Below are 11,873 nucleotides of genomic sequence, written 5' to 3'. Positions count from 1 at the left end.
AAATCATGTGTCTCTGAGGTTAAATATCCTCATGGTATTTTTGCTTTCTTACACAAGGGAATCTGGCCAGTCTTTGATAATCTGACTCAGTAAACAAAAAAATATAAATGAATCACAAATGCGTAATAAAAAGATAGTAGTGAATTATTAACTAGAGCAGTTACAGAAAGTAACGTTTTACAGTCACAATACTCTTTTTTTACCCTGGTTACTGAATTGTATGTGTACAGATATAACTGTAAATCTTTTAAACAGCTGAAAAATATTTCATGAGCAGTTTGATATAATATTGTTGCCAGAAGTTGACCTCAGTATAATACCTGCCTCAGCACTTTCCCCAACTCCATTAACAAAAATTACACTCAGTTTCTGGCAATGACAGATACAGGCAGAGAAGTGGGAACAGTCTAGCCCTGAGAAAAGCTTTAGTCAAAAATAACAAAAAGAGTAAACCTGTTAATAAAGACAAGCCCACCAGAAATGAGCCTTACTGTATGTGCCTTTGAGCAACCTGGGGTAACAGCCCCGCGCAGATTCTTTCCCTTGGCTTTTGGTTTTAAAGACAAAATATTACAGATCTGAAGAAAGTGAAGCTGTCATTTAAGTGAATATGGAAATAAATTGTAACATGATTTCATAAACCAAAGTCTAATTCATCACCAACATCAGGGAATCAGAAAAGCTCAATTATATTTTTCCTAGAAGAATCCAAGGAAACCAGATTTCTATGAAGAACCAAAAGCAGATATGTTGATCTGCTACAGACATTTTTGGGAGTGCAACTGGAAATTAGATATTTAGAAATATCTTGAATAAGGAAAAAAATCTTTCATAGCAATAAGCAACAATAAATCATTGTCTCTGCAAAAATAGCAAGTTTCTTCTAAGACTGTTTTTTTGTGTTTTGTTTTTGTGGTTCTTTTTGCAGGTGTTGCTGCTTTGGATTCCAGCGTTTCTGGGAAGATTGGTTTGCGAGCTCTCATATATTATCTCTCCACTACAGTCATTGCTGTAATGCTAGGTACTCTGTAACTTTTAAAATCCTCAGCATCAGCTCATTATGAGTACACATTATGAGTATACGCTGCTGTGACATTACTGATTTCCCAAGACAGGATGGCTAGAAGAGACAGGAATCATACTGAATATCTTGACCTCCTCGTGGCCAGATACAGGGAGAAGTTAGTCCCTCTGTTCACAGTTGAGCTGTACTCATATCCAATATGAAGCCACAGACAGTTTTAGCTCAGGAAAGATTAAGAGCTATCTGCTTAGTTAAACAGTGACCTTTCAGTTGGAAAGCTGAATGAACATCAAAGGCCAGCCTTAACTACAAAGTTAGTTTCCTCAATAGCAAAATGATATATTGTCACCAATTCTCAGATGTGAGAATGTGTAATGTGTCTCATCTGAAACAATGACAGGAAATACTGCTTTCCTTGTCATCCCATTTCATTCCTAAATTATTTTTGTCCATTCTGTCAGTTCCAGGATTCTCTCCTACCTCACTGAAGTCCACATCTCCTCTTGCAGAAAGTTCATTCCCTACAAGCAGCCTTGAAATCATCCATATTTGCGTAAACAAATGTCTTCAGCCTGACTTCTTCTAAATAATAAGATCAAACTCTTTTCTGTCAGCTGTCTTGTAGTTTGTGCTTTATCTTTGTATTTTGTTGAGTCTGAGTGAGTACTGTGCTTAGATATCACCCACTAAAAAGAAACATGTATTTTATATGAAGGACAAACTGTACATTGTATGTGGCCTACTTGTAAAGCAAAGCAGTATTTAACAATAGAAAAAGAATCACATACAGACATATAAGGCCATATTAATTTCTAGAGGTTATATCACTGAGAATAATATATCAGTGCAGTTACACCACTTAGGTTATCTCATCTCTCTGGGAATTTTCTGTGAGAAAAATTAATGAAAACTAACATTTATATGTATCTAACTTTGAAATTGTTCCACCCTTAGAGAGGGATTAATACAGACAATCTCCAGAAGTTCCTGCTGTTCTATGTCGCTATGATATTACTTGTTTCATTGTGCAAAGTTTCACAAATTCAATTCTGCTTTATTCACAGTTGTCACTAGAAAGCCTTATTCCTTACTGGTTGAAGAGTTATCCAGATGCCTCATTCTCCCTGCACCAAATTCAGTAGTTTCATTTGCTTTAGGTTTGTTTGAATTTGGGGGAGGAAAAAAAAAGAAAAATAATGTACATTTGGAAAGGCTTCATATTTAATGTAACAGAAAAAATGCCTAAAATTAAGCCACTAAAGTAAATGGAAAATTTGTCATTTATTTCAGTATCTACAAGGACAAAACTAGTATTTCTTGTCCATATTTTTTTTTATTTCAGTCTGTTTCTGAAACACTTCTCTTATGTAACTTTATTGCTAACTAAATGCTATAACATCCTGTTGTACTTTGGGATCACAGGACAACATACTTGCAGCCATATCTGAAAGCAAGTAACAGAAAAGGTGCATAAGGGAACAGGTAAATAGCTATTCAGAATATCACCATGCAAAAGTTAAATAACACTTCATCTGAAGCCCAGCTGAAGTAATTTACCCTTGTGGTAAGCAGCAGTGCTTTAGTACCCTGCATGCAAAAACAAAGCTAGAGTGCCCAAGCCCAGTGGCAAAGCCACAAGCAGCTCCTGTGTTGCAGGAACCCACACATTTAAGGACACCACCTGTAGACTTCTTTTTTCTGAACAGCACTGCATGGGCACCCAGGGAAAGCATTTGGTTAGTTTAGGTCACAAAGAATTTAGCTACGTGGAATACACTGAGGCAGGATGCACCAGTGCCTCTGCTTGCACTGTGAGCTCTTCTTCTGGTTCTCCTGCAGGCATTATCTTAGTTGTGATCATTAAACCCGGAGTGTCTCAAACAGCAAGTGAGATCGACAGAATGGGCAGTACCCCAGAAGTCAATACTGTTGATGCCATGCTGGATCTGATCAGGTGAGGTTTTCTTTTTCAGTTTCCATGCCCTTGTTGTAAAATCCAAGACAAATGAAGCTATGATGTGTAATACAATAAAAATGCTTTCTAATGTTGTTTGTATGAATAAGGAGAGACTAACTTGTATTCCAACAGATTAGGCATTTTGAAGTATATTCAAAGCAGTGTGTTAAAAAATTTTCTCTTTATGTCATAGACTTTGGTTAATAAACCGACAACCACAAAAATTCCCTCCTTTGCAGAAACTGATATGCAAGATTTATGTAGTATGAAGAAAATATCCAGAAAGGATTGAATGGTTGGCGAGTTACTAACAGTTTCTGTGTCATCCAGCATAGACAACCATCTGAAATTGCAGTGTTATGTTCACCCTCCTGAAAACAGGATTCAGAGTAACAGACACAGTATTCCAAGTTTTCTTAGGGCGGCACAGTCAACAGGTTTGCTGCATCACCAGTATCTAAGGCAACCTTATAATGAGTCTTTCCTCATCAGCTTCCTGGAAAATTATAGATACTTCAAGTGGTTAGAAGGAGGAAACCTTTAGAAAATTCTGCGGAAGAGTTGAGCAGGTTTTCAGAGCTAACTTTTTTTAAGGAATTAGAAAAAATCGCTAAAAAGGGCTGCATTTACAATAGTGGCTAAGTAGTTCCCTCAGAAAGTTCTGTGGATTTTTTTTTCTCCAGCTGCAATTAGTCTCTCTTCTGTAGCACTGTTCCTGCCCACTGTTTTATTTTTGCACATTTTTTACTCAATCTATCATGTAAGAATCAATTGCCACATATCTAAAATTGGCTTTCTCAGCATTTTTTATTTCAGGAAATGTGACTGGCATTTGCAGATGCAACTCCAGATGCACAGTTCTTTGATATTTACAATATTCACATGCATATATACACATATGCCTTGAAAAAGTCTGCTTTTATAGCAAATGTCTGCTATCATCTGGGGAGTCTCTGCCACAGCACAGATCAAGATAAACCTCTTCGAGAATAACTCTGTTTCTCTGAAGTTTGCATGCGAGATAGTTAACAATCTTCAACCCCATAGCCCAGTGTTCAGTGATCCATGGCTCTTTCCGCCCCCTATCCCCTCCTGACCGTGCATGACCTGAATGGCAGCTCCTTGGATGACTCGTCTCAGTCTTCATGGTCACTTGCCCAGGAATCAGTGAGGGGAGCTGTGCAATCAGCCATGTTATGAAACATAATGCAGTTTGCACATGAATATTTCCACACATACTCACAGGGATGATGTAGGTCCGTGCACAAAAAAGTCCTCCTATAGTAAAAAGCGGCGTGAATTGTAATTCAGAGTAGTTTGTGGTTTTGCTACAATTGATGGCTCAACTTCTTGTTAATAAATATAAGACACTAAATTAGGAGTCTGAGATCTGAAATTTTCTTCTAAAGGAATTATAGTTACTTTTCCTACATATTTATATTCATCAGAGTTAAGATCCAAATCCAGGCAGTCTTGTAAAGATCAAGGAAAATCCCAGGTTTGTACAAACACTTCTGCGTTTGAAGAAATTTTGCTTTAAAATCTTGAAAAATAAAGACAGGAATTTGTGAAAGATCTGGAAGGGAAATAAAGACTTCTGCTTCAACAAATAAACTGCTTTTTTCTGCACTGGACTGGGTATTTAATAAATACCTAATTAACACTTTTTTCTGCAATCATTTGAATATGAAATTGGCATTTGGAATTGAGGCACACAACTGGATTGCACCGCTTCTGATCTAATTTCCCAATTTTTCAGTGTTCAAAAATGGTTCTTGAGCCTGGAATAACTCATGGAAATCTTCCATCAGCAATGGTTAATTTCTGAATTCAAAACTGCAGTGGAGCATACCAAATATCTGATTCTTCCAGCACAGCATTTATAAGAGTTAATTTTTTTTTCCTGCCTATATTTGACAAATCATATAAAAATGCTGTCTCTTGTATTCCTCATGCAAATGATGGAGGTGATGCAGCAGGGAAAATAAAAGTGTTCAGTATCTTACCAACAAAAATGTCAAATACTGAAAAATAAGACCGAAAATTCAACAGTAGAAAAACAGTCAACTGACCATTGGTAGCCCCAAGCCCTTAATTTCTTATATCTGTATATCTGACAGTGCTAAATACACTGCTTTCTAGATAAAGGAATACAACTTGGTCTGGTTTTGAAGCTGCAAATTTTATCCTTTTGTTTATGTAAACAAGTTGTTCTTGGTATGCTGTAACATTGAAATGCATCCACTTTTTTAACAGGAATATGTTCCCAGAAAACCTTGTTCAGGCCTGTTTTCAACAGGTAAGTTTGAACATTCCTCTTTCCTACTGTAGTTTTAATTGCTAACTACAAATTACTTTTATCTCCCCAAAAGCTATGTCAGGAAAGAATTATTTCTGAGAAGTCCTGGAGTATTTTTATCTCCCATAAAAAGATTTTTTTTAAAGCATCTTGGTTTCATTGCCATTAAAATAAACACTGTGTATCAGCTGTTAAGTCCTGGATTGTCCCTCGCAAAGACACTGTTTTGGAGCTGGGTGCAGAAACCAAGTAGTGTATAAGACAAGATTTTTTCTTCTGGGACAAGCAGAGCTAAAAGAACCATGTCATGAGGATCTACTTCCTTGTTCTTAAAAGGCCTGTGTCCTGTCCCAGTTGCCCTCACCTCAATGTGTCTCACATCTAACATCCGTTGCCAGATCTGATAATACATCTTAAGGAAAAGGTGGCCAATCATTCAGAAAAAGTGAGATTGAAGATGAAAGGGGAAACTGCTGTCTCTATATCAGATTTACTTCAGATTCAGTCATTTTCATCTGTAAATCAACTGGTTTTTGTGATGATCTCTACTTCCCTTTTCTGTCTTCCTCAGCAGTTGCCTACCAGTTTATCTGAGATTTGTATGTGAGGTAGTTAACTTTTCCCATTAAATTATGTTTTCTGTCCTGCTCTGCACAGCATGGAATGTATTTCCAGTTTATAAAACTTCTTCATGTAGTTTTTCCTCATATGTTAATTACTGTCGTCTGACACTAAGGCAACAGACAGGTTCTTCTAGGAATCCTTAGCAGAATGATGACAGCACTAAATCATAGTTACAATTAAAGCTGTATTTTCTTAACAGTATATTATGATTAGTATAGCACAGAATTTATAATCAGAATAACACAGGATTTCTGTAAGCAGAATCAGGGTAGTACAATTTTATAACACTACCACTTAGCTTATGGTTTCTAATCACCTGGACCTTCTGCAGATTGGATCAAATTGTAATATTTGGTTTGCTGTATGAACATAACAATCATGATCTAGACTCAAGAATCATATAAAAGAGTACGAGTCTCTCCATCAGTCCTCAGAGGGTGCAGACAGTGCTGGAGACATCCCTGGCCACCTGTGTGTCCTGCTCTCGCTGTCCAGCAGCAGCTCCAGTTATAAATCTTAGGATTTGTAACTGCTTGAGTTTATGGACAGTGCTCTGGGTGCTGTTATGCTTCGCTGTTCTGTGGTGGGACCATCACCACCATCTGGATGCCTGGGGCTTTGAAAACTGGTAAGGAGGGGAGTGGTCAACCTTGTGCCCAGGAATACTGAGGCCAGTAGAAGAAAGAAGAAGAAAACTGGTTTGTCTGCTTGGTGCACAGAACTTTCAAGGCCTGCTAATGTGGGGAAAGTGGACTAATAAGTGACCGGCTCAGTCACAGAGAATGGCTGTTTGCCTTATATAATGGCATTAATTTTGCTAACCACATTACCAAAATCTGGTTGTATTGGGTGCTTCTGCTCTACAGACCTCTCCTGGGATGGCTATCAGCATTTCTCCCCAGACTGTTGGTCCCAGCAAAAAGTCTCTTTGCCATTGTCAGGAGCTGTATCTCATTCCCCACAAGACAGCACCAGGTCCACAGGGTGCCTGAGAGCCTGGGGAGCAGAATTCATAGCGTATTATCTGTGACTCACTTGTTTGATATATAGCATCTAAAGTACAGAACTGTGGTGCCTCACATGAATTGGGAAATAATGTGTTTGTCTGTGTTTGCTACCTTCAAATCAGATTGGTTCATTTTTCTCCTATTTTTGCTGGGCAAAGACTATGCCTTTGTCCATTCTTCAGTTTCCTCATGTTTCTAATAATTATTTTTTTTCCAGTATAAAACCAAACGTGAAAAAGTTGAAGTTAAAACTGCTGCGGGTAAAAATAGCTCCATATTTACACAAGAACCTGCTACAACTGCTACAACAGCACAGGCTTCAGAGGTATGACCTTTACTGTTGTTTTCTCTTACGATTTATGACGTGGGGAGAAAGAGCATTGATTAAATGTGTTTTAGTTGATGTGGTTAGTGATTGAGAGAAGAAAGGAAATGCACATGGAAATGGAAATGGTACATACATAGATTTTAGCAAGGGCATAAAACTTAGTAAGTAAATGCTAGACGTGATTATAAGGATCTTCAAGTAGGTTTAAGAACACCAGAGGACTCCACTGGTAATTAAGCAATCCAAAGATAGTTGATGTGAGGAAAAAATCCATTCATATACTCTGTTAAATGTATATGCTAATGAATTGTCAATTTGCTGAGAAATTATGAAGAAAACAGTCACTGTGGAAAGGCTAGATGTGTACCAGCACAAGGTGTTTGAGCAGCAATGAGATAACTGTAAGCACTACAGAAAGAAAGGAATGGAAAGTCCTAATAAAGGTTTTTTTGGTGGAAAGCAAAACAATGAAAGATGTTTGTTACTCTGACAAAAAAAAAAGAGACGAAAGTGAAGAAGAGATTTAACAAGCATCTCATTAGAGATGTGGAAAGCTTTTGTGTGTTGATGGTTTATAAAGCCTAGAATTGCACTGGAGGAGAGAGAGAAAGGAATTAAACAGAATATGAACACATAACTATGAACAGTACCAAATCAATATGCATTTTATTATACTCCTTCCAAATTTCATCTCATAGTCATGAGAGCATGGAAATGTGAACTGTATGAAAATAAATAAATACTGAGCAGGATGTAGTGAAGAATTGCACCCTTTACTTCAAGTGTTCGTACTGCACAAACACAGAGGAATGTGTGAATACCTACCTATTAAGTAGGATTTTTATGTTATGTGCCTCCAATTCTCCTATAAATTGTGATTTCAGCTGAACAACAGATTCTCAACTTGGGGCAAAATTTGACACCATTATCTCAGTTCTTATGCAATGAATTATTTCTCTTAAATCTAGACACAAACCCTTGGGTTGCTCAGAAGTAACCACAAGGATTCTACATCAGCTGTTTTGTTTTCCTCAGTAAGGAGTAGGTCTTGAGTACGCTGAAGGTGTGACTGTGGATACGTAGACCTTGCCGTACTTTCTGTCAGAAGTCTATAGAAGGGGCAACAGAAATTAAGGAGTGCTTTCTTAGAATGACTGGAGAAGAGCCTCATGTCTTTTCAAAGGAAGATCTACATGTGTTTTCATTTTAGAACTCTTTAAATTCAGTGTTTTCAGATAGTAACTTTTTTCTCTTTATAGAACAAAACCCAAAAATTCAAAATCGTGGGCATGTATTCCAATGGCATCAATGTGCTGGGGTTGATTGTCTTTTGTCTTATATTTGGAATGGTTATTGGGAACATGGGAGAGCAAGGACAAGTGCTGATGGATTTTTTCAATGCATTGAACGAAGCTACAATGAGAATAGTACAGATAATTATGTGGTAAGTCCAAGGACACACTGACATTTTCTAACAACTTCTTTAAGTGGGTTTTGTTGTTGAAGAGGCAGGAGCAGACTCATACTTCATGTTTCCTTTTGTATAGTGCTTTATAGTGAACAGTTTTAGAAGAAAGGCTGGTAAAAAGTTTACTTTCTACAGAATTTGCTGCTTTTTGAGGAAACTGGAGACAGGGCTTCTGCTCACTGTATGCTAAGGAAACAGTCCTGTTGATACACAAGAAATCTGAATTTTTCAGACATTCTTCCTGGAGGATTATATCAAACCAATACAACTGCAGGAGTGATTTGAAGATTGTAGAAGCATTACTGCCCACATGCACTTCTCAGTCTTGAGCATCATTCTCCAGTACCCATTATCTTCACAGCACAGCTGTCCTGAAGCTAAGTTCCTTTACAAATATAAATTAATATACAAGCCACAGCACAGAGCAAAATCCAAAATGTATGCAAAATACCACTTAGCATCATTTACCTTCTGCTAGTAGGTTTTGTGAGACAACATTCTCACAGTATTCTCTCATAATATTCTCAGATGAGGAAAACAAGTTAAAAATGTAACAACTCATCTGATAGTGTTTGGTTGGACTTCACAGCTATTCACAAAGCTTTTGTCCATACAGATTACAATTACAGGATCAGTACTATAAGCACACACAATTCTTTCCAGAGTTTAAACTTACATGTGGAGTACCTTGTGCCATTTGCTACAGTCCACATGTTTCATACAAACAGTAGTTTATCAGACCCTGAGTTGTAGCCCCATGAAACAGGCTGCCTCATTCGCATCAAATTAGCGCTAATAAGATCCAAGGATTAGCACATGCCAAAGATATAGGATCTTACCCATAAACTATCTATTGTCTTGCATGTGCCTGAAGCTGTGGCTACAGATATGGGAACTGTTGCCATGATCAAGGTAAAGTCTGATGCTGGCAGGGTGAGGAATTAGTTCTGCTTTCACTGAGTTCATGGCTCAGAAGAAACTAGGAGTCCCTGCTTTGCATAGGGACAAGGTACTTTTTTTTGTGAGATAGCACACACAGATTTTATGAATTTATAATTCCTGTTTTAAAATAGGCACATTTTATATATTCACAAATTTATAAATTAATTTATACTACTCGAGGGTCCAAAGTGGCAACTTGTCTCTGTGACAGCCTGCTCTCTGGTACCAAAAGGAATGCAGCAGAGCTGGTAGCTAGCATGAGTCTTGATTTTGCCTTGATTTTTCTGTAGGCAGTAGCCCCTGCAGCTGTTGATGTCTGTAAGGTATGCCCTTGTTTAAGTTTACTGAGGAATGGGGACCCCTCCACCAAGCGAGACACTGATGTCTGTACTATCCCAACATACTGAAATCACTCTTACTCTGTGCAGGTGACCCACATGTAGCCCCCAGTGCTGCAAGGCAGCTGCTGTAAGCACAGGAGACCTTTTGCATCTGTGTGTGATTGCAGAATGCACAGGTACAGGTCTTAGCCCTGCAAACTTCCACCTCCAAATAAGCTTGTGGCTTTGCATAAACATTTGCTGCAGCAGGCAAAGCACACACCCCTTCGCAGCTTCTGTGTATTCTGTGACACCAGGTCATACAGTACTTGTTAGACTATCCATAGGGTTTCATTTACTCTGATTTTCCAGTCTCTTTTATCACCACCTCTATTGCAGTTTTTATTCACTACAAGTGAATTAAGTTAGTTGTATAATAGATATATTAAAAAATCTTCAGTTATGTAATAGTATATTAAAAAATCTTCCATCTGTTGCAAAAAGTTATACTGTGCAATAAATTATTCCTCGGTGAGCATGCAGTATTTCTGAGAATGCATTTTTAATTGCTTTATTTTTGCTTTCTAGGTATATGCCGATTGGTATCGTGTTTTTAATTGCTGGGAAGATAATAGAAGTTGACAACTGGGAAATCTTCCGTAAACTGGGTCTTTATATGGCTACAGTACTAAGTGGGTATGTAATTTCTTAAAGATTAAATTAAGTGTGGACAGTTTTTAGAGCTCAGTTGATTGCAACTCAGTTACCCAGACACCCAGCCTCTTCTAGGTGAGAGGTAAAAATTATTGTCAATGGAAATTATGTGAGGATATTTCAAATGCACGTTTTGCTGAATGCATGTTTTGTTTTAAAAGGTCACTGCCTTGCATTCTATTAAAAAAAAACAAACCAAAAAACAACAAACCAAACCAAAACCAAAATAAAGAATGTTCTTGTAATCATTGTTTCATCTTCTCGGCTCGGTCCTGAACCAGATAATGTTGTTGTGTTTTTGAGAGCAGTAATGCTTCTGTTAGACACTAGAAGTTGGAAAAGGGCAAGATAGTGAATTATGACTTACTGGGGGTTGCCAGCCTGTTGAAAATACAGTAATATCTGGATTAAGCTGGGAATCCCCATGGGACCTGTGAGCCCAAGGTGTGTCAACTTAAGTCTAGCTCCACTGCCCGACATAAATGCGTAGTAAGTACAGTGCACAATAAATGATGCCAAAGAGGAAACTGATCCCTGCCCACCTCAGTACAGAGCAGGCAGCTGACATCAGGCAAAGCCCTGAGGATTGCACTTTTCATTAGTTACTCCTTCAAGGCAAAGGTAGCTGGTGTAGCTGCAAAAGCAGCAGTTGCTATCTGAATAACTCAGCCAAGCATCGAAACACTTTTTCTATTCTTTTTCTAGGACTTTGGCTGTGTAGAACAGTCTGGGGTAGAGGAGGTTACACCACTACAATGTGGAGCCTTGCAGATGTGAAGCCTTAGAACAGGCAACTTAATTTTTCCAAGTGATACAGTTTATAATACTAGATCATTATATGTCTCTGAAGACTGCCATACAAAGAACCCTTTTGATAGATAAATGGATATGACAGTCCCAAAAAGTTAAATGCATTTAAATTTCTGTTTCTAATTCAGTGAAGCATAACTTCCAGGCTGTCTTGGTTCACTGCCTTAGCATCCGCTCCTATAATTCGTTCAGTATACTAAGGTTTTATTAATGTTTTGTCTACAGGCTAGATGCCAAGTTGTTCAAGAGCTTCTTTTCCCCAGTTTATGCATATGCATGCTATTCTTCAAATGTCATTCACATAGTTTCTGACAACCAAGCAGAGAGAAGTGTGATATGTTAGTCTTAAATGCAAACTTCTCTATAAGTACAAGAAGGAT

General features: G+C 37.9%; 1 protein-coding gene across 1 annotated transcript; it reads left to right on the top strand.

The window, feature by feature from the left end:
* Positions 1 to 928: 928 nt before the first annotated feature.
* LOC104537432 (excitatory amino acid transporter 3-like) lies at positions 929 to 10,665 on the top strand (the record flags this gene model as incomplete). The annotated part of the gene is made up of 6 exons (XM_010180327.1): positions 929 to 1,021; positions 2,864 to 2,978; positions 5,238 to 5,280; positions 7,129 to 7,236; positions 8,499 to 8,683; positions 10,558 to 10,665. Coding segments are annotated over 6 exons (652 nt in total), but the record flags the coding sequence as incomplete, so codon positions are not given.
* Between the last annotated feature and the right edge of the window lie 1,208 nt (positions 10,666 to 11,873).

Source organism: Mesitornis unicolor, unplaced genomic scaffold (assembly GCF_000695765.1).
Source record: "Mesitornis unicolor isolate BGI_N332 unplaced genomic scaffold, ASM69576v1 scaffold53102, whole genome shotgun sequence".
Taxonomy (NCBI): domain Eukaryota; kingdom Metazoa; phylum Chordata; class Aves; order Mesitornithiformes; family Mesitornithidae; genus Mesitornis; species Mesitornis unicolor.
The sequence above is the reverse complement of the archived record's forward strand: the minus strand, read 5'-3'. Positions and strand labels throughout refer to the sequence as shown.